Below are 24,572 nucleotides of genomic sequence, written 5' to 3'. Positions count from 1 at the left end.
CACGGTTTATAGCATTGGACATGACGGATTGTGTTCACGCCATATAACAATTTGTCAGTAATATCATGCCATTACGACCACTTATTTCAAGTGTATCACAAGGTATGGCTATCGGATGTCCCGTCTAATAAATATTAACGTAGCTGTACCAAGACTATCATGAAGTCTTGATATCACTCGAGCAGTCATGAACACCAGTCACCGTTTGTATAAAATGTATCACAGATCTAGATGATGACTTCCCCTATCCGCCTATTATAAACAGCCTATCTACATTTTTTTTTCACTAAAAAATTTTAAAAAAAAAATATTTTCAATCTTTATCTTAAAGTATACTTTGGTGAAGGGTATAAAAGATTCGGTACAGCCGAATATAGCTCTTTTTCTTGTTTAATGCAAACATTGTTTTTAACCAATTTTTTTTAATTTTTACATTATTGAAGGGTATATAAGATGCGACACAGTCAAATATAGCACGCTTACTTTTGTTTAACTTAAAAAAATAATAACAATTTATTTCCCTTTTTGGCGATATTTGTTTTGATTTCAGTTTAAATTTTAATTATTATTATGTATTTATTTGATTTATACACCCACTTGCGTATGACACATTTTTTCCGTTTCTATTGCGGTAAACTACAAATTGCTCCATTAAACGTTTATTAAATATTAAATAAATAAAAATATTTATATAGTAAGTATATTATGTGTAAATATTTGCAAGTAACAAACAACAAAGAAATAACACTGTGTTACAAAAATGTAAAAATAATTTAGTGTAAGTTGTTGGCGGACAACATTTGTTGCTAGTCAAATCAAACTCCCTCGTAAATATTAGTACATAGTATACATTTTTAAAGACTCTTACTTTCTGTAGATGTTTTTTTTAGAAAAAGAGCCTAAAAAATCTGTTTGATATTTTCTAGTGAGCAAAAACTAACATGTATGGATTTTTTCCAAGAATACTGCTTTGGAGTCAATCATCCAACAATAATTTGTTTGAAATCGGAACCCAACGAAGAAATAGGATCGATTTAAAAATGTAACATACCCGAGGTGTCCTACTTTGGGGACCCGTTGGCGCAGATCTAGTGGGCCCTGGCCGAAAAGTCTTCCTCTTTGCGCATATCAAATTTCATTGAAATCGGACTAGGCGTTTAGAAGTTGCTGATTTATTTCCCTCTATTTTTTTTTCTATACTACTTTGCAACGGTAAATTACGAAGCATATAACTGAAAAAGTCGAAACATTCGCTAAGCACTTCGATAATGTATTTACCCCTAATAGTACAAATCGTCTAGTATAGACAAAATCACTACCACAATAATAAGTAACCTGACTCAGCACTGAGATTTATTATGTTTAACTCCATATTATGCTACAGAGATAGCTATAATACCTAAACCCGGAAATACATTAATCAAATAATGTAGGAATTCCGAATTTAATTTGGTATCCATCAACACCAGCGTATCAAAATTCAAATCCAATCAAAAGTTATGGACTTTTGACCGCCTTCTCGTTAAATGGGCCACTGTGGACCGTCTAATATGGACCCCAAAATATTGAATTCTCGAAAGGGCTTCTACGTCTAGAGCATTGGTCTCCAGCGGTACGCCCGCGGGCACGGCCTATGTGTGAGTTTCTTATATATGTGAAACCGAAATTAAAAAACGAACATGAGTTATTTTACAAGTGTTGCCAGTGAAGGATATTTTCATAAGAAATTTGGTTCAGTGTTTGGTTAACAATGGTATAGAGCCTCATAAATGGAAAGAAAACGAGAGTCAAGGCTTCAGCAAATGCGTCACAGTGCATCTTCATCGAGAGCTGCAGAAACACCTCAATATCGAAAGACTAGAAGCCAATCATTCCCGAATGGCTCGACCAATAGAAAGAATCGATTTAAAGTTGCCGGCAATTTATTATATTAAGTTGACTACAGGAATCAAAAGGATGTACTGTTTGGCGCAATGAACAAACATTGCTTACATTGCAGCGTTTTGAAGTTCCCTAAGGAATCCCCGGGAATGTGCTGTTCGAACGGTAAAGTTATTATTTCACCAGTTACTGAGCCGCCTGAGCGGCTTCATGTCTACCTTTAAAGTTCAAGGCCAAATGTACCACAGAATTGGATGATTGCTCCCGCTTCCCAATGATTATGCGAAGTTCCTTCAAATTTATTTCACTGGAAATGAAGCTACATTTGTGCATTTGCCGAAACATTCTCAAAACAATTGTCGGACATCGGAAATGGAAAAATTCCAATTGATCCCTCCACAAATGAGATTTCATTTCCGGACTTCTGTCAATTGCAAATGAATAATCAAGACGTTGCCGACAAAGTATTCCTAAGTCTTACAACCAACTACAAGAATTCGTATTGGCTGTGGGAACGTACAATTTTGCCACCAAAAATTATAATGTTAACAAGTTCAATGACCAAATTCAATTGAAACTGTCTGGCGAAACAATAAAATACATATCAATTGACACAGTAATGAACGAAGAACAAGTTGTCAATTATCGTACTGAATTTTTGAATTCATTGGAACCAGCCGGAATACCACCACATGTATTAACAATGATGGTTGGATCACCGACTATGTTCGACACTGTATATTAAAATCGAGATCGAGATGCAATATAAAACAGATGTTTTCTAAGGGCCAGCTATGCATATCGGGTTCAGCTAGTATGATAATAAATGAAGTATTATATATTTGGTAAAACTATTGAATCATCCAATCCCCTTCCCATGGAGCTACTACTTTGAATGAATATTGCAGTGCCAACAACATTCTTATTCTAAATTCCTAAAACAAAATCAATAAAGAAAAAATTATTATAAAAATTGTTTGGGTTTAACTTCAATTGGCCAAAAGTAGTTTATATGTAAAGAATAATGTTGATATTGATATAAAATTCTATAAATGTTAAGTTCATGTTACTAAAGATCACATTACAAAATACAATTAAGATCGATTCATAATTTGGCAATTGTTATTTAAGGAGGTATTCTCCCGACCAATTATTAAATTGTTTGATTTATTCCGAGATATAATCAAAAAGCCACGACTACCTCAATGTTCTCATCTACATTTTTTTTCATCTTAAATTTTGTATTGCCTAATTTTTTATTTTCACCAAAACGTTTTTTTCCAAAATTTTTTGAAGGGTATATAAGATTCAGCATTGCCGAATATAACACTCTTACATGTTTTTTTAAATTTTTTTTGCATATTGTTTCAAAATTTATTTTAATTTTCACTAAATATACTGACAACAGCATAAACATTTTATGCTATGAATTTTCACAAAATTATCACAACATGTTATCCAAATACTGAATATATTTTAATTCAGAACCTTTTTAGTGCAAAATTATATAAATCTAGTTATACTTACCTTTGACTAATGTAGGGTGAATTTGAATTAGTCTTACCCAATTACAAGCTTAGCAAGTTAACTAAACCCACACTTGAACAAGTCACAAAATAATAATAACAATTTCCTCATATTTAAATTTAAATAAACAAATTTAATTGTTAAATTTATTACATAATATGTGGTATTAAACTTTTTTTGCGTCTTTTTATAATTTAAACATAAAAAAATAAATAATTAGTCTTAAAACTACGTCATGTTAGATTAAAATCTAATAATAATCTAATGATTTAAACAAAAACAATAAAGAAACATGTTTTAATTTAAAGAATTCCTTAGCATAGTAGTTGTAGTTGTTATTTATGAATTTGTAAAAATGTTTTAGCTCCAAATTACACCATTTCTCTCCAAAATTAATTCACACGCTTAAAACGATGAGCTTCAGCATAATCACGAACATCAGAGAAATTCCTTTCAGGCAAAATGCGCACATCATTGGGATCTTGCTGAAATTCACCATTCCACGAGGTGGGTAAAATGGTGGGCTCAGTATTGTACTGAAAGTATTCCGAATCATCCGAACGATTACGTTCTTGTTGCATTATAACTTCACCGCTTTTCTTGAAAGTGCCATCCCACACGGGTGGTAAAATAGTGGGTTCACTGGTGTAGCCATAGAAGTTTTGGGTATCGGTGATGTTTTGATTGTAACGGCGTACTTTTGATACATTATTAGTGGAACCGGGTGGATAATGGAATTTACCATTCCAGCCCTCACACTTAATGGGTATGTAATCATCTTTCTTTCTTAAAGGCATTTTCAGTTTTTATGTTTAGTATTTACTTTTTAAATTCAACACAATTTCTTTCACAATTCCACTGTTTATTTTCTATTACAAAATTATTTTGCAACCGTTTCGTTTAAGTTTCAAATCTAGACTGTTGTTTTGAAAGCTGTGTTCAGAGTATTAAAATATGAAATTTTATTTTCTTAAACCCGGAATAGTGGTTTAACTACTTTTTTTTCATCTGTTTTTTGTAAAAATTCAGAAAAAAAATAAATAATAATAATTTGTATCAGACAATAATATAGAAAATATAACGATGACGTTATGTTCGCGTCCCCCCCATTCGTTATAATATTGTTTTGTGTTGTTATTGTTGTTTCCGTTTTGTTTACTTTTTACTATTTACAGACGTAGTAAAAACAACAAAAACAAAGCATGATTAGTAAGTAAATCTTGTTGAATTTAACACTGACAGTGGCACTGATTACCACCTACATTCATTTCCGAATCTTGAAACAACTTAAAGACTGCTTCGAATGTATTTAATTTTGCGACTAAAATTTCCTTTTATGTTCAACAATAATTTTAAAATGTGAAAAAAAACAGAAAAATAAAACATTTTTAAAAAAAATATTGTATAATGTTGGCTACAAATATGTGTATGAAAACATTTCTGAAAGTTGTAGTCTATTTGTGTACCCTACAATTCACGCGGCCAGTGTTTTGGACAATGAATTTCTCAAGCTACATGCTCTGATGCATTCACTTATATATTGAACCTGTCAGCTTCTCTGGAAGCTATAATGCAAGTTTTAAAGTATAAAACTTATCTGAAGATCATCTTAAAAAGTACACTTTGTTTTCAGAATATCTTTAAATATAGCAAATAAGTTATGTATTTCATTACACTATATATAATAAATTTTGATAGAGGAGACAAAAAAAAAGTCACGTGTATCGGCGTTTTGAAAGCTTACATCTGAATTACTTTTGAGGGGGGGTTAAAGTTTCCCAACTCTGGCACATTCTTATTATTAATCGTCATAAGAAACCATGTGATCCTTACATTTAAGGTATAAAATGTGTTCAGCAAAGTTATGTAAAATGTTACGGAGAATATTTTTGTAGAATATGTTAACCCTCTAAATCCTCAAGGAATGGTCTTTTTTGTCCTTCTTTTAAAAATGAGCAAAAAACACCATTACAACAGGGATTAAAGGGGTTAAAATGTTCCGCAAAAATATTATCCGTCAAATTTTACCAAAGTCCCTAAAAACACCAAAACGGAAAATTCAACCAGAAAGTCAGAAATAAGACATAACAAAAGAGAGCCGAGGGTTAATTTCGCATTTATTAAGAATTTTGTTTTAAAGAACATTTTAGGTATAAAATGTATTCAGCAAATTTATGCAAAATGTTACGGAGAACATTTTTGTAGAATATGTAAAATGTTCCGCAAAAATATTGTCCGTTAAATTTTACTATAAGTCCCTGAATACACCAAAACGGAAAAATCAACCAGAAATCCTAAGAGATTAGACTTGAGGAGAAATTGATAAAAAGTGAATATCGTCTGCTTATTCATCATTATTTTTAAGTAAGGAAAAAGCTATCACTCAAATATCGTCCAAGCTTGATAAATGAGAACACTGCACAATCAATTTCAATGGTAACTAGTTAGAGAGCTATATTCGGCTGTGCCAAATCACCAAATTATACTTCAAAATACAAATTTTAAATATTTTTAGGTAAACAAAATTTATTTTGTTTTCCAAAGTGGTTTTCTCATTTTTTGAAAAAAAATTTTTTTTCGAATTATTTAAGAACAATTTTTTTTGTAAATTTTTTTTTTTAAATTTTAAAAATTTTTCTTTTTTAAATTTTAAAAAAAATTTTTTGGTTTTTAAATTTTCTTTGTGAAAAAAAAATTCGGTTTGAAAAATATTTTTTCCGATTTTGACCCATTGTAGGTCCAACTTACTATATATAGCCTTATGTAATGGACCTTGAAAGCATTAGATATCCATATTGTCTATATTAATGACTTAGTAATCCAGATATCCATAGATAAAAAATAGGAGACTTCTCGAAAGCATGTCAGAATTATTGAAGATTTGGACCCCGAAGATATCTGAGGTCTTCAGAAAATTGATTTCAACAGACAGACGGACAGACGGACATGGCTTAATCGATTCCGCTATCTATAAGGATCCAGAATATATACGTTATAGGGTCGGAAATTTATATTGTGAAAATTACAAACGGAATGACAAACTTATATATACCCTTCTCACGTAGGTGAAGGGTATAAAAAGTGGTTTGAATTTCGTTGTGGCCGTACAAGCACGGAAGATGTCGAACGTTCTGGACGACCAGCTGAGGTCTCTACATCCGAAGAATTGAAAAAAACAATATGATAGGAATCTCACATGGTTCAGTGGTTTCAATTTTGAATGATCACTTGGGTATGAGAAAGCTTTTCCCAATATGCAGTTTCCATGACAAAAATACATGAATTGGGATACGAAATACTCCATCTTCCGCAATATTCTCCGGTTTTAGCCCCGAGTGACTATTTATTGTTTCCAAACCTGAATAAATGTTTCGGCGGAAAGAGATTTGATTCCAACGATGAAATCATCTATTTTGATGACCTCAACAAATCTTATTTTTTGGAAGGCAAACAAAAATTGGGAAAACGTTGGACAAAGTGCATAGAGCTCAAAGGCGACTATGTTGAAAAATAAAATTATTTTTTATTCAAAAACTTGTGTTTCATTCAAAACTTAATTTCACTTATGTGTCGATTATGAATGGCAACCGAACTTTAGTTGCGTTGTCAGTTGCCTAAATGGTATTACAGATGACAACTGGCAGCATCATTTTCTGTTGTCAAATGGAAATTGAAGTTCGGTTGCCATCTATAATCGAGACATTAATTTCTATTTTATGTTCAACTACATTATTCTAATTTTATATATGTTTCCATAGCCTATTCTCAAGTCGACTTAAACCATAAATAATTTTTTTATTTGTTTCAATTTAATTGTTTTCAATACAACAATTTTGACATTTTTAACACCCAATATCTAAAATAAACTCAAATATTTTGCGATCTTTCTACAATATTTCATCTTCGTGCTGTGATTCATCATTAATTTGTCTACAAAGTAGACACGAATTCTCATTCTTATTCATATGTAGTATATAAAACACGATAAATTAATCAAATGTCATAAAAAGTAATTAACACGTGTTAAAACTGTTGTCAAAACCATATTTTTAATGATAACACAATTTTTAAATGTTTTTTTGTTTTCTCTTAACAAGAAACAATGTTTCTTCCTAGTAAAGGATTGACTTTGTAAATAAATAAAACTTTATTTTTATTATTTTTGCAAAACAAATGTGTACTTTTATATAACTTTTATTGTTAAGGTTATTAAATATTTAGCTATAAACTATATTTCTAAGGTTTAACAAACGAATTAACTGCTTTGAAGATTGTCTACATAATAACAGCAATAATTTTACTTTTAATTAAATTCCGAAGAATAGATAGCACGCGTGTTATTTATTTAAATAAATTTTGTTTTTATTATTATTTAAATTAAGTTGTGGGCATAAAAATGGTAACATTCATTTTGATCAGCACAAATCGGAAATATGCCGAATCTAAAAAGTTTTTGGAGGCATTAGACAAAGCGTTGAAAGATATGCGAAACAAGCAAAGTCGGTTTGGTGGTGCGATGATTCTATTGGCAGGTGATTTTCGGCAAACAATGCCAATGATTCCACGGTCAACGCCTGCCGATGAACTTAATGCATGTTTGAAGTCGTCCGTTTTGTGGAAACACTTAAATAACTCATTTAATGTTTTTTGCGATTTTGATCTTGAATGAATTTTTGATTTTATATGTTCACAATTTTTGTTCTTTATGACAAGGGCTACAACTTTGCCTCAGTGAGTAAATCAAAATTCCTAACTGTTTGCAAGATATGAGCCTGAGAAAATTATCACTTTTTTGCAAAAATTACTCCAAGGTCCCAAATCTTTGGGGGGCCATAAAAAGGGCATGACTTTTTACAAAACTGTGAGACACGGATCTTTTTTTTGTCTTTTATCACGTAGTGGTGTCCGTATATGGTTATATTTCCATGACTCAAAAAATTACACATATTGTATTCTACAGTTTAAAAATGTTTATACTTTTGATCAGGGAGACATTTATCGATTTCCGTGGTTATCTTTTAGCATTTAAATGATTTATGTATAAAAGGTATGCTAAATGCCTTTTTAAAACTAGAAATATTCTTCAGAAAACTTATTAGCATAAATTTGCTCAGCAAAAAAAGAAAAATTTATCATATTTTTTCACGATTTAATACATATTAAATTACATTTTGTGGCAATACTCTACACAAACAAATGTAGTTCTTATGTAACAAATCGATGTAATGACTTACATTTCTTTAAACTTCTGGCTGTTTGATGAAGCAGCAACTTTGTAAATTTATTTCTCCCTTTCATATAGTTGGCAACATTACGGTTTGTGTCTTTGCTTTTTACACATATTATGTGTTTCTCCTCTATTATTACCGCTAGATAGCACTTGCTCTACACTAAATGGAAGTGTTCGGAAAAATTCTGATAAGAAACTAAATGACAATCAAAACAAAAACACCAACAATAACACAGTCAGACACTATGATGAAATGTCAAAAAATAATCAAAATAAAAATAATAAACCTGCTGTAAATTCGTATCATATTTTGCCTAAAGACAAAAAAAGGAGAAAATATTATTGTTTTTTATATATAAAGATCATAAATTTTGCACAAAAACTAATGAAATATAATCGTGTAGAAGAAGCAGCAGACAGCCGTTTAATGTTTCTTTAGGCAATTTTAAGCGTAAATAAGTCCGGGACACGGAGACAATAAAATACGCGGAATACTATTTAAAGTTCGTTGAAAGTTGTGCGTCGAACGGGGATTTTTTTTATATAGTTAAGGACATAAATAAAAAGCTGTCTGCTCAAATTACAAGTAAAAGTGTTTAATAATTGTGTGGAAAATATTACAAAAGAGTTCCTCAATTTGAGGTAGCTTTAATTTAGACAGCAAACCATCATAAAATTTAAAGCTCAATAATGGCCAATGAAGATCCAGAATGGCGTCAGACTTTAATGATACGTTTACGTGAACGTAATCGTCGGGATGTGGTGCCCTTTAAAGAAATCATACAACAAAGTGAGTATTGGCCATAAATGTCACAGTTTTCATTAGTGTTGTTCTTGTTGTAGCCACAATCTTGGCAAACAGATGTTGATTTGAGGTGGCTGAATCTAATGATGGAGTAGTTTGTGAAATAAAAATACCACAACAGAACGAAATTAAGAAACAAATGTGTGAAGAGTGGGGGTCAAGGTCGTTTGTTTATATTGTGTGTATTTTTATTATGTTTGTTATTATTGTTTTTATTTTTATTCTTGTTTTCTGTTTATTTTATTTTTTTTTCAAAACTTTTCATTGATATTATTGTTATTTTTAATGTTTTAGACAATCGCTTGATGGACAATGTGGCCCAGTTAAAATCAGACAATTTAAAACTTTCTGTTGAAAATGAACAATTACGCACGGCCATCTCAACAGGTGGCGGCATTGGTGGCAAAGATAGCACAGCCGCCCAATTGGCTATTGCTGCCATGGAGAAGAAACTGTTGGCCCAACAGGAAGAACTGACAGATTTGCATAAACGCAAAGGAGAAAATTCTCAATTAATTGTAGATCTTAATATTAAAATGGAAAAGCAGCAACAAATAGTAGCAGAAAAAGAACACAGGTATTGTTTATTTGCGTGTATATATTGGTTAAGGGGTGAATAACCTTTTCTTTTTTTATTTGAAATCAAGTTAGAAAAGATTTGTTTAATTAATTATTTTGTACTTTTTAGTCTTGCTGACCAACAAACTGCCAATAATTCCTTAAAAGCTGAAGTTCAAATGCTTAAAAGCAGTCTAGAAGAACTGAAAAATCTCAATACTACTCTAAGAGATGAATATACTGCATTGCAGTTGGCATTTAGTGCTCTCGAAGATAAACTAAGAGGAGTTCAGGTGAGTTTTGGGGGAAAATATTGTTGAACAAAAGTGTAGTTGATTTATTGAATATTTAACTGTAATCAAACATATATTAACGCATATTACTGAAGAGGTCAAAGGTCAAATTTTGAAATATTTTTCATAAACATACTGGCACACATATTGCTTTTTTAATGAATATTGTTGAAAATATTTTCTAAGACATAAAGAAAATTACCATTTAATAAATTTGGTAATTTTCTTTAAAAAGATTCGATAAGTTTAACCCAATTTGTTTTTCCTTAAAATATACGACAACTCTGCATAAAATATGTCAATAATTTTTCTATATTTCTTCGATCAAAAATCAAAAAAAAAAAATTTATTAAATTTATTTAAAGAAAAACCGTTGCAAATTAAATTCTCCGTAAATATATTTTTTTGTGAAAATTTTTTAAATATTTCTATTTCAAAATACAGTAAGTTAAAGGAGTTATTACAAAATTCATTAAAAACAGTAAAATTTATCATTCAATTTACATACTGGGTAATCTTTTATCATATCCAATATGCGGTTGATTTATTCTTCTTCGGTTACTAGAAATTACTTTTAAAGTTCCACTTTACTATTATCTTTATGGTAGATTTTTGTAAACAAGATCAAAGGTCATTGTGGTATTCAGTGCCCCATATCTTTAAAAATAAATTGCTTAGAATTCAGAAATGGAAATGTGATAAATTGGCCTGATATTTGTTTGAAATTGTCATCAAGGAACAAGTTCTACGGAAGCATGGCCCAATATCCCTTATTCCAATTGGAATTATATTTCAGAAATTTCTAATTGTATTTTAGAATTTTAAATGTGTTTTAATTATATTTCAAAAAATTTAATTTGTATTTCTATAAGAATTTTCTGAAATACAATAAAAAAACTTATAAATGGAGTAGCTAGCTCACCGGAAGAGCCCAATAATAAACATCACTTCTTTAAAACATTTTTGGAAGTGCTTCCTTCATCAATGTTTTTTGTTCGAAATTTTAAAATTAATTTTTTTTGTTCAGGAAATAGTATTTTCCAGTTCAGTTGTACACAGAAAAAAGTTTCAACATAAATATTATGATTCTATAGAAAGAATAATTGGAAATGATATTTTCCATCTAAATTTTATAAAATTTCAAATAAAATTGAGATTTCATAAAAGAACATTAGATTTTCCATTAAATTTCAGAAAAGACTAATTGCAAATGGGATTTATTATTTAAAATTCGTAGTGGAACGATTGAAATTGTGATTTTTTTTTTTATTTTAAATTCCGAATATAACAAATGAAAGCCTTATAGCTATTTTTTGGGATAAAGATAATCTACATTAATTGTTTAAACTAGAGTTTCCAAAAAACTGATGAATTTAAAAACCGCGTTTTCGGTTTTAAAAAATTGAAAACTGATCGGTTTCGGTTTTAGAAACAAAATCAGTGGATAATAAGGAAATAATATACAAATTTAAAATTCAAAGAGCATAAAGAAAAAATAAATAATTTGTTATTTTAATGGTATTTTTTAATATATTAAAAGTAAAGAAATAATCAAGAATGTGGAGCTCAATGGTATTATGATACCAAAAATCGAAGAACTAAACCAAACTAAGAAGTACTTTTGCGTTCTTCAAAATGATACTTTTTGTTTTTTTTATAATATTAAATCTAGAATCAGGAAATTACTTTGAAATTTCAAAATTGACGGGGATTCAATTGTGGTAAATTTATTATATTAAATTATTTTACTATTATGTATACATAATAGTTGGCTGATATGCTTTTGACTAAAGAAAGAAAGTCATTAAGCCATCTATATGACATCAAGGTAACAAAAACTATTAGTATTTTTTCGTTTTTCGAATGGTAATTTTTGAAATTTCTATAATAATGGACCTATAAGGAAATTAAACACATATAATCCTGTCTGAGTTAGAATATGAAAAGGCACTTACAGGTACTTTTTTTATACCCTTCACCTTCGTTAGAAGGGTATATATAAGTTTGTCATTCCGTTTGTAATTTCTACATTTTTCATTTCCGACCCTATAAAGTATACTAGGGCCGCCTGGTGGCCGAAATTCGACCACTTTTAAAACGCTTTTTAACACATTTATGGAAAAAAATTTTAAATAGTTTTTTATATTGTGCACATCTGGAGAAAAAAACCTTTTAAACAATGTATGTTTCATCAATATTGGTGGACAGTAACATACTTAAAAGTGTACCACAAAAAAACGTGTGGCCTATTTATATATAAGATATATTCTGGATCCTTATAGATAGCGGAGTCGATTAAGCCATGTCCGTCTGTCTGTTGAAATCAATTTTCTGAAGACCCCAGATATCTTCGGGATCCAAATCTTCAATAATTCTGTCAGACATGCTTTTGAGAAGTTTGCTATTTAAAATCAGCAAAATCGGTCCATAAATAACGGAGATATGAGCAAAAAACCGGGACAACCTCGATTTTTGACATATTTTTGATCTATATCTGGATTACTAAGTCATTAATATAGACAATATGGGTATCTAATGATAGATATTTCAAAGACATTTGCAACGACGTATATATAGGGTCAAAATCGGAAAAAAAATATTTTTTAACCCGATTTTTTTTTTCACAAAAAAAATTGAAAAAACAAAAAAAAAATTAAAATTTAAAATAATCGAAAAAAAAATTTTTCCAAAAAATGTAAAAAACAACTGGAAAAAAAACAACAACTGTTTACCTAAAAATATTTAAAATTTTGAAGTAAAATTTTGTGAAGGGTATATAAGATTCGGCACAGCCGAATATAGCACTCTTACTTGTTATACCCTTCAGCTTCGTGAGAAGGGTATATATAAGTTTGTCATTCCGTTTGTAATTTCTACATTTTTCATTTCCGACCCTATAAAGTATATATATTCTGGATCCTTATAGATAGCGGAGTCGATTAAGCCATGTCTGTCTGTCTGTCTGTCTGTCTGTCTGTCTGTCTGTCTGTCTGTCTGTCTGTCTGTCTGTCTGTCTGTCTGTCTGTCTGTCTGTCTGTCTGTCTGTCTGTCTGTCTGTCTGTCTGTCTGTCTGTCTGTCTGTCTGTCTGTCTGTCTGTCTGTCTGTCTGTCTGTCTGTCTGTCTGTCTGTCTGTCCGTCTGTCTGTCTGTCTGTTGAAATCAATTTTCTGAAGGCCCCAGATATCTCCGGGATCCAAATCTTCAACAATTCTGTCAGACATACTTTCGAGAATTTTGCTATTTAAAATCAGCAAAATCCGTCCATAAATAACGGAGATATGAGCAAAAACCCGAGACAACCTCTGAAAATTTCATCAAAAAACACAATGTATTGCATGCTTTGACAAAAAAAACAACAAAACGTATGTTTGGAATGCAAGTTTTGTGTATTTTGTTTTTTTTTTGTGTTTTGTTTCTTTTGGCATTGTTGTTGTTTTTTATACAACTAAACGTTTGTTTGGTTGTGTGTTGGTTTTTTTGACAAAAAAGCAACAAAACGTATGCTTGGTTGTGCATGCTTTGCGTATTTTGTTTTTTTTTGTGTTTTGTTTCTTTTGGCGTTGTTGTTGTTTTTTATACAACTAAACGTTTGTTTGGTTGTGTGTTGGTTTTTTTGACAAAAAAGCAACAAATCGTATGTTTTTACAAAAAAGCAACAAATCGTATGTGTGTTTTGTTTCTTTTGGCGTTGTTGTTTTTTATACAATTAAACGTATGTTTGGACGTGTGTTGGTTTCATTGGCTTGCGTATTTTGTATTTTGTTTTTTCTTTTGGTGTTTTGTTTCGTTTGGCGTTGTTGTTGTTTTTTGTGTTCTTGATAAATTTAGGATGCTGTACGCTGAAAGTGGGCAATGTACATACATATATACTAATTATAAAAAATAATAATGCATCCACAACAAAGGTGAAGGGTATATAAGATTCGGCATAGCCGAATATAGCACTCTTACTTGTTTTTTTCTAAATTTGAAAAGGACAATCTCATTTCCATTTCTTCTTTTCTGAATTTTTAATGAAAAATTTGAATTTCAGTTAATATTTTCTCGATTTCAAATTGATAATCTCATTTTCAATTAATTTCATCTGAATACCTGTAAAAATTCTTTAGTTCCAAGAAGCAGTTAAGGAATTTTTATTATAACTGGAAAATGGGGATGACTCTAAAGCAGCGAAATGCAAACTCACACCACTACAGTTTTTAGATATTGTAGTTGTATGAGTTGAGAATTATTCTCTGGCAAAAACAAAAACAACTAGCTGAAATAATGAAATAAACAAGCATAAAAGCGTAACACAACCTGCTTCTATCAATGCTCATGCGAGACTGACTGTTTTTATACAATGTGTGTGCTTGCGTATATGTGAAAATAAAAACAAGAGAGCTCAATTGAGAGCTCATTGCATTTCGCTGCTCTAAAGAGTCAACTCAAAATTTAAAAATTTTCAGTAGAGGCAAAAAAAACTGTTTTTTAAATATAATACAGTGAAAGTTGAAGACGGATACTACTGTATTTTTTGGCGAAAGTATAGATTTTTACAGTGGATAGATAAGATCACTGTACATCGATATCTTGCAAAAAGTGAAAATTTAAAAATTTTGTGTTGTTCTCTATATTTGGTGGGAGCAAATGGGTCCTATCTATTATGAGCTGCTGAAATCTGACCATCACAGGGAAACTGTACCGAACGCAACTGATTCGTTTGAAGCGTTTGAATACAAAACCGCCCAGAATATGCGGCCAGACATGAAACCGTAATATTTCATCATGACAACTTGGTCACATTATGCAATACCTGTTAAAAAGTGATTAGAATGAAGTGGTTGGGATGTTTTGCCTCACTCTTGCCTCTCATGGTGAAGGGTATAAAAATCGCTAATTAAAATAATAACTATAAAAAATGGCTAAAACAATAAGAAATAATCCGGTGAATGATATATTGGAGCATGTACAGATGAATATATCACACTAGCTTGTTCATTTTTAACACGTTGACGCTCACCTCAAAATTGACGAATCCACCCAAAAACACACTTAACTTTTTTTGGTTATTATTTAATTTTAAAGGTGTTAGATGAAGATTTCATAATTTTATGATAAAATTTTGCATTTTCTAAAATTTTTTTATAAAAAAAGTTAGACGTCTATAGCCGTCATTTGTTTTTCATAATAACCATTTCTCTGATATACAAATTACGGCTTTAGACGTCCTGGTATTCAAAAATATTTTTTTGAAATAACTGAAAAAATTCATGATTTTTATTAATTTTAATTAAAGTTATTTCATCTTTACATAAAAAATAAAAAGTTCAGTTCTATATCTTTCTATTCATATTTAAATTTAATAAACTAACAAGTTTAATATGATTATGATAGTATTTATGTATATTTTATACAGATATGTGTTTACTAACAATAAAGTAAGTGATACGGCTCAAAGCTTTCGGGACATAAAGCTGGTTTTTCAGGACATGTTTTACACCTGTATTTTGTCTCTTTTCGGAATTTGTTTTTTGTGCAGTTCCTGCAACGGCAAAATGTGTTAGTTCTTTTATAGTTTTCTGGTGTCAGAATCTTCTCAATGTAATGTTGTTCAGATAATTTTAAAAAAGATGTGTTGGATGTCCTTTGTGGTCTGCCATATGACACATCAGCTGGTTACCATCTAAAATATGTTTTGGTAATCTTATAAGGGATTTTACAAGAGATTCCCTAAACTCAAGGAACTTTACATTTTTATGAAATTTTTTATACAAGTAATACGAATTCCAAACACATAAGTCTAAAATGTGAAAAATTATTACCAACGGATACTCTTTTTTGGAGAAGAATAATACGAGATAATTCGATCGCATCTATCAATGCCCAAATATGTATATCGTCACAAATAGGTAATAACTAAAACCTTCACTGATATTTAAAAAAATACAGTTAGAATTATCAACAAAACCATAAACAAACATTTACATTGTCCAAAAGTAAGTCAGACTCAAAGAGAAGCTAAAAATAATAAATAAATTATTGACGTCTATGCACGTCATTAAAATCTACAAGTACTCTTATAGCAACAAAATCATAAATCTAAAAATAAATGAAATAATATAACTGTAATATTTTCCTTTTAAAATAGTATTGAAGGAATTGGTAGAAAGCTAAATCACACAGATTTATAATTAAAATATTGTTTTATAACTTTAAATATTTATAACGGTTATAGACGTCGTTTGCATATATTTGCACTCGGACACGACGTCTATAGACGTCATTTACGTCAACGTGTTAAGTTTGTTGCCAACCAGACTTTTAAGTGGGCGTTTAAAGAAAATATATCTAAAAATAATCGCAAGAACTTTTTTTAAAAAAATGCTTAATGTGATGATTGACAACTAGAAATTAGTGGACAATGCAATTGCTTTTTTTTTGTTTTATTATTAGTTGTTAAGTTTATTTTTAGACAGCTATTAAACTAACTGTAGGATTATCTATGATGAGATAGGTTCGATAATAAATATTATTGATAATAAGGGTAACAAATACTACCTGTTATCAATCCTCTATCACACCCATTTACAAATTTATGATTTCAATAAATGAATGAATGGATACTACGATGTTTCAATTGGTTTACTGTCACTATCAGTTCGAAGACAAAATAAACAAAATATTTAATATGCTTTTGTGTCAATTTCATTGTATATCAATAAACAGTTGATGATTGAATGATCTGAGGCGCCCTCCACTTGCAACAATAAGCAAGTTCCATAAACAAAACTGTTGAACAATTTAATTGTATTTAGAGCAGACTACTTACTACTATTGCTACAGAAATTCTTATCAATTTGAAGTCTAAATAATTAGCATTCTTTATTTTTTTTTTTATAACTATAAAAAAAATCTATTTTCGCTTGAATACAATTAAATTGTTTCTATTTCTATTCACACATCACTGATCATTAAATTAATTCGTCATCACACTCATAGTCAGTCAAAATGCCATTAATTGTTTATTTACTTTATTTATTAATGTTGCGTACACTCGTACTGGTAGAATGTGTAAATATTTTTCGTTTTGGAATTTTGTAAAATAATTTTAATCGTCTAAAAACAATCATGTTTTGAAAGAATAATAATTTTTTATTAGCTTATTCATATTTGCGTTCATAAAAATGAAATCTAAGAACTATAATTATTTTTGGCTTTCAGCCAACAAATTTGAGCCGATAGTAAATGATTGGAGGTATGATAAGCAAAATAAAGTGTATGCTTAACACATTTAAGCAGTAATAAACAGAATTTTTGATGCGATTAGAGCGACCAGATGCTTTGAGAATAGATATCGTGTTGGGACTTAAAATTTTACTATTTTTTGACATGTTATTAGTTCATAACTAACACATTTTCTTGCGATGTGAAGCCGGCCAACCAGCCGAATAGACACCAAAGTCAAATATCCATGGCGCTAAGGTAATTTCTGTATTTGGTGGGACCAAAAGGGTCCTATATATTATGAAATCTGCTGACATCTGTACCGAACGCAACTGATTCGTTTGAAGCTAGCATTGGCCGAAAGACGCCCAGACTATGCTGCCAGATATGAAACCCTGATATTCCATCATGGCAATATGGATCATGACCACATGTTGCAATATCTGTTAAAAAATATTTAGAAGTGGTACTTGGCCACAAAATATGAGCAGTGATTTTGACTCGGAATCCATAAGGAGTGAGAACGAAAAAACCATAACCTTCAAATTTACTAACGTTAACGATCTTCGGGTCAAATTTTACCCAAATATATATATATTTTTTTTGACAATTTTTTTAAAATAAAATGATATTTAAAATTAAATAAAGGTCATAAAATATCAACCACTCACTTTTAGAAAAAATACAATTTAAATTTCAAAATGGGTCAAATTTGACCCGAAGACCCTATGAAAAACATTGCTTTGGTATTTACCCGGGGAATCCTAGTTTTCATTCAAATATAATGTTTAGAAAGTATGATGAAAATTTAACCCGAAGACCCTATGAAGATTAACAAATGTTTTTCCCTAAAACTTTTAACCCAAATATTATCTGATGTTTTTTTGATCAAGTTACCTTTGAAAAGTATGTCAGTTATTAGTGCGAGAAAAAAGTGCGTACTAAAATTATTAAATATTTTCAACAAAATCCAACTTGGTCCTACAAAACAGTTGGCTTCCAATGTTATTAAACAGTATAGCAACTTGTCCGTTGATAGAAAACCTTGTTCAGGTAATAGGAATGGTCCATATGATATTTCTAAAGCCAATAAATAGAAAGCATTTTCAAAAGCGCTCCCAACACATTCGGTTAGCTCAGTACTTGGACTATATATGGTACGAAAAGTTACAGCCAATGCAGGTTTAAAAATATACAAGGCTCAAAAAGTTGCTGACAGGAACTCTCTGAAAAATTTAGAGGTCAAAGACAGAGAATGGAAATTGAAATAATGTTTTATGAAAGAATTATGGATGATAAAAAGTATGTTCTGGGAAATTTTTCATGTCAATATTTTTATGTTGCTGATGCTCGAGTATGTCGTAGAAATGTTTAGAACCAAAAAGCAGAAAATTTTCCCAAAAAGTTATTTTTGGCCTGATTTGGCATCCTGTCACTGTGGTAAGCAAGGTGTTGAGTGGTACAAGAACAATAATGCGGTATTTGTACCAAGAGAGGAAAATCATCAAAACTGCCTGGAGCTAAGGCAAGTGAAGAGATATTGGACTCTGGTTAAAAGAGAATTGAAGAGCACAAAAAATGTGTCCAAAAGTGTGTTTGAACAAAGTTACAGAATGCTCAGTTTGTCATTCCGATTGTAATTTCTCAATTTTTTATTTGCGAACCCACAATGTATGTATGTATATTCTGGATCGTTATAGATAGCGAAGTCGATACAGCCATGTCCGTCTGCCCCCAAATAACTTACATACAGAATTGGCCATAACTAATGAATTTTTTTCATATGGTATTTTTATACCCTTCACCTTCGTGAGAAGGGTATATATAAGTTTGTCATTCCGTTTGTAATTTCTACATTTTTCATTTCCGACCCTATAAGTATATATATTCTAGATCCTTATAGATAGCGGAGTCGATTAAGCCATGTCCGTCTGTCTGTCTGTCCGTCTGTCTGTTGAAATCAATTTTCTGAAGACCCCAGATATCTTCGGGATTCAAATCTTCAATAATTCTGACATGCTTTCGAGAAGTTTGCTATTTAAAATCAGCAAAATCAGTCCATAAATAACGGAGATATTTATGGACCCGGACAACCTCGATTTTTTTACCTATTTTTGATCTATATCTGGATTACTAAGTCATTAATATAGACAATATGGATATCTAATGATAGATATTTCAAAGTCCATTGCAACGATGTAGATAAGGCTTATAGTAAGTTGGACCTACAATGGGTCAAAATCGGAAAAAATATTTTTTAACCCGAATTTTTTTTTCATCAACAATTTTTTTTGTCATAAATTTTTTTCAAAAAAAAAAAAAAAATTGAAAAAAAACATTTTTTAAAAAAAATAAAAAAAATTTTGAAAAACAATAAAAAAAAATTTAATTTTGTTTACCTAAAAATATTTAAACAAATTTATTTTAAAGTATAATTTGATGAAGGGTATATAAGATTCGGCACAGCCGAATATTGCTCTCTTACTTGTTTTGTATAAAATCAAAGTTTTAAATATCTATATAAGAGGTAACTTAAAATCAAAAAAATATTTTAAGGTAGAAAATTAAACGGACAAAACTAAAGCTCCCCTTCAAGGATATACTGTAAAAAAACATTTTAATTAATTTTTTGTTGCAAATCCTTTGTTTTGGATGGCACAAGAACATCTCTTGGCATAGAAGATATGTTTTTATGGCGTTTTTCGATATTCCTTCCCAGGCTATTTTAACGGCTTGAAATAAATCGTGAAAATTTTCTTATTTCAGCAATTTTCACGATTTATTTTCATATTAACAATGTGCCACAAGTTCTCAATAGGATTGAGATTGACCAGGCCAATGAAGAACTTGATATGCGACCAGTCTTAAAAAATTTTGAAACGAGCCTGGAAATAACTGATCTGTTAATTGAATATTTTTTATTCAATTCATGTAGTGATAAGCCCGTCTTCCAGTCTTCAATAACTTTAATTTTAAATTCACTGGAGTACTTGTTCCTTGTCATTGTTTTTTTTCACAATAAACTGTATAAAACTTAAATTTTGCACACTACGTCTTCCTTTAGTTTTATCTTTTGGAATTTTTAAGTCCATTCATTGTGATTCCCGATAACTCACATTGCAAATATGCAGTACCGAGTCAAATTTTTAGACATCTTATAACAGGGTCCTTTTGTTTTGTCCGTTGCGTTTTGAGTTTTTATATGATTTATCATTTTAAATTAATTTTTAATAAAATTATCTTTTACTAATGAATATTAAATGAACATTAACAGTATTAGTTAATAAAATATATACAAAATACATCCCAAAAAAGACGTTTTTATCAAAAAAACTATGATTTGAAAAAATCAATTGAGGGGGTGCTTTAGTTATGGCCAATACTGTATGTACATGATTCATATATCATATCGGGAATTCTTCCAGTTCGGTTGCTATTTAAAATCGAAAAGACCGGCCCACAAATGGCTGAGATATAAGAAAAATACCGGAATAACTTCGATTTTTGGCCTATTTTTCATCTATATCTGGATTATTAAGTCATTAATATAGACAATCAGCCCAATTATAAATAAAAAATTCCCTGGGAGTTTGTTCCTCGGGAGTTTTTTCCCATTGAATTTGAATAGGAAAAATGAGAAAGGGAAAAACTTCCAAACTCATAATTGGGCTAAATATGGATATCTAAAGATAGATATTTCAAAGTCCATTGCAACGATGTATATAAGGCTATAGTAAGTTGGACCTACAATGGGTCAAAATCGGGAAAAATATTTTTTAACCCGATTTTTTTGTTCATCCAAAAAATTTTTTGTCATAAATTCTTTTTTACAAAAAAAAAAAAAAAATGGAAAAAATTTAAAAAAAAAATTGGAAAAAAATTAAAAAAAAAATTAAAAAACTATTTTGAAAAGAAAAATAAATTTTGTTTACCTAAAAATATAGTTCTCGTACTTGTTTTTTATTTACATTTATATATGTTAAGATTTTTTTAGATTTCACTCCATATTTTGGCCAATATTTTGAATAAATTTATATGTATTATACAAATTTTTCAAAATGAATGCTAAAAAAATGTATGGTCACTTTTAATTTAAAAACCCTCCATTTACATACATATTTCTTTTAACTATTATCCCTGACCAAAATACTCTCAATCTCAAATAATAAAAAAATATACAATACATATGGGCAATTCCATGTCATCGTACGTGACATTTGTACGGCTATGGAGTGAAATAGATTTTGCAAAAATAAGAGTATCTGAAAAATAATTTAGTCTTTATGTTCCATCCATAGGTTACTATATTTTAAAAAAATAATAAGTTCTTTCGAAACATTGTTGTCCAAAAAATTTCGAGCGAAATAAGTGTGTATCGTACGTGACATAAAACGGAAATAATTTTAGGTACATGTAGAAATATGCCAAAATTTGTGAATCGTGAGAGGGGTTATGTTTTCTTTTAATTTCTTACACTTAACCAAATATGTTTCCTTTACAATACGTCATATTTAAATAAAAACAATATTGGGATGATTTTATAATAAATAACATTTAATATCGTACGTGACATACCGTACGTGACAGATTTTTCTCTTATAGTAAAACAATATATTTTTCTGTAAATATACATACATATGTATACAAAAACTAAAAAAATAAATAGAAAATATATATTCGGTTTCAATAAACAATTTGATAATAGCAAAAAACAATCAGAGTCAAATTCATTTCATACTACATGCTATTGAGAGCTTAGTTTTCGCCGAAATCTGAGGTAAAAAAATACCAATTAAATTAAAAAATTAAATTCAGTCAGTTTAAACTATTATTTTTGCCCCTTAAATGTTGTAATAAGCTTAAATACTTTCGCATTAGTAACAATTTAGTGCTTTCTCCTATTCAAATCATCTTGAAAAATAGTTTCAAGGGTTTATGTTTTTTCAGTCGTGGTTGTCATTCTCGTGGAATTGCCCATATGTATATGTAACTATTATTTTAAAATTACATTTATGGATATTTTGTCCATATTGCTTAATTAATACAACATACAACTTTAGTTGCCTTTTACAATTTATTTAACAATCTTTCAAAATACTTTTAGTTTTACACAGATGAATAAATAATAGAATACGAGTATGATTTATGTTTATGTCAAAATGTTTAATTGCTCTTAATTGTTGCTTTGAGCAGCATGACAAACATTGACCCTCAATTTTAAAAAAATATTGTTTAGCTTCATTTTGGCAATATGTATGTATTTTTATTGAGACTTCGATTGTGTTGCAAATTTGTTTGCGTTTTAAAATCTATAAAAATATTAAATTGTTTCTTATGCATTTTTAAGTAATTTATTTGACAATTATTTGAGATTTTTTTGCAGGGGTTTTGCAAATTATTATTTGGTGGTGGGTGTATTTATTTTGTTTATAAATTAATTACTGTATGTATTATATTTATTAATGGTTTCAATTTTTATACAGAGATGGTGGTAGAGAATTAATATTGAATTGAATGTGTCGTTTGTTAATTAAATAAAATTTTTGAAATTCTGTTCTGCTTGTGGATGTCCAGCTAAATAATAGAAAAAGGTTTTCTTTTCATTTTAAGTTTTCTTTTCATTTTAAAAGAAACTTGTAAAATTTGTTTTGAGTTTGTCAATTGTCTGTCTCAATTTATGTAAACAGCTGATCAAATTGATCTTCGATAAAATGTAATGTTAGTGGTGTTAATTTTAAAATAAATTATTTGGATATTAATATTTGGAATATATTAAGTACACATATGTATTTATATTAAAAGTGTTTATTTTTACGTTTTGATATAGTGTTTTTTGTTTGTTTTTTAATTAACACTTCTTTTAATTGCAGTTTTTTTTAGGTAAGCAAGAAAACTTGCTACATTGGTGTTGTTTGTTTATGCTTTTTTTAAAATTTATTTGTTTGTTTGTTTATGTTTTGTTATGATAAAACCTATGTTTTCTTTGTTCAAAAACAACTTTGAAAAATCGCGTGGTTTTCAGAACATGCTGACGTTTTTCAAAACGTAAGCGATTTGAAAACGATGGTTTTTTCCAGAACATGGTGGAATCAATTTTTTTGGAAATCTGTCACAAGGTGTATTCGAGTTTAAGTTATTAAAATTGACCCCACATATGCTCCAGGGGCGGCGCTGTGGAGGCTCAAAGTAGGGTACCTTCGACATGTAAAAAAAAAAACGTGCCATTTTTTTTGTTTCCCATCCGATTTAAATTTTTTGAAAGCGCTCTGCTAGGTCTTGAAAAAAAAATGCTATTTATCTCTAATAATTTCCGAATTATAGGCATTTCAAAATTGAAATGTTAAAATTTTGCCATACCTTGGTCTGCTTTTTTAAAAATATATGGCGTACATTTGGACGAATGTACCGATTTATAATAATATACAAACGATTTCAGAGCAATATCGATTATGGAACCAAAAATAAACGATTTTCAATTTCTAAACATAGTAGACTTTTGCTGTTTTTTGGACGAAAAGGTGACTTAACTCTTTTTTTTATTAAAAAAACTTTCTTTAAGAATATACACTGGTGCATATTCCTATAAACGCACTTAATTTTTTTCTGTATTTTTGTTATATCTTTGTTGTTCTCATCCAAAAGCAAAATTTAACTTCTTTAATGAGAGACAACTTAACGGTTAACGGAAAGTAAACAAGTTTTTTTCTTATTCTTGTTGTTTGCCTTAATTATGCGATCAAATATTCTTGGTGCTATTTTAAGTGGAAGATTCGTATAAACGCAGACGTGAAATTTGTTTTTAAAAAAGTTACCAAAAATAAAATATTATCAATTTTAGTTTTTTTTTTTAACCAAAGGTAAGTTTCTAATAGTAACATCGCAATTTACTGCAAGTTTTTCTATTTGAATCAATAAATTTCATCACTTTTAAAGATGCTCAAGGAAACTTATTTGTCCGATCAAGAAAAGATTCAAATTAAATTTTTTCACGACCAAGGACGTTCCAATAGAGAAATTGGACGTAAAATCGATCGTTCGGAAAGTGTAGTGCGAAAATTCTTGAAGAAAGGTC

General features: G+C 29.7%; 2 protein-coding genes across 5 annotated transcripts in view; one reads left to right on the top strand and one right to left on the bottom strand.

Moving 5' to 3' along the window:
* Positions 1 to 3,520: 3,520 nt before the first annotated feature.
* LOC135950618 (uncharacterized) lies at positions 3,521 to 4,353 on the bottom strand. Its single transcript, XM_065500151.1, has one exon. The coding sequence runs from the start codon at positions 4,203 to 4,205 to the stop codon at positions 3,801 to 3,803; it is 405 nt and encodes a 134-aa protein (XP_065356223.1). The 5' UTR covers positions 4,206 to 4,353; the 3' UTR covers positions 3,521 to 3,800.
* Positions 4,354 to 8,852: 4,499 nt separating this feature from the next.
* The window catches only part of Atg16 (Autophagy-related 16), a 307,007-nt gene continuing 291,287 nt past the window's right edge, over positions 8,853 to 24,572 (top strand). For 2 of the 4 annotated variants that reach the window (XM_065515242.1, XM_065515241.1), the window contains exons 1-3: positions 8,853 to 9,428; positions 9,738 to 10,020; positions 10,132 to 10,294. In XM_065515242.1, coding sequence (XP_065371314.1) covers positions 9,329 to 9,428; positions 9,738 to 10,020; positions 10,132 to 10,294 — 546 coding nt within the window. In that variant the 5' untranslated portion in view covers positions 8,853 to 9,328. The remainder of the gene's footprint in view (positions 9,429 to 9,737; positions 10,021 to 10,131; positions 10,295 to 24,572) is intronic. The other 2 variants (XM_065515244.1, XM_065515243.1) reach the window with 2 other exon arrangements.

Source organism: Calliphora vicina, chromosome 1 (genome assembly GCF_958450345.1).
Source record: "Calliphora vicina chromosome 1, idCalVici1.1, whole genome shotgun sequence".
NCBI lineage: Eukaryota > Metazoa > Arthropoda > Insecta > Diptera > Calliphoridae > Calliphora > Calliphora vicina.
The sequence above is the reverse complement of the archived record's forward strand: the minus strand, read 5'-3'. Positions and strand labels throughout refer to the sequence as shown.

Excerpts from the sequence above, each read along its gene's own strand:
- LOC135950618 (XM_065500151.1), bottom strand. The coding sequence starts at position 4,205 with ATGCCTTTAAGAAAGAAAGATGATTACATACCCATTAAGTGTGAGGGC.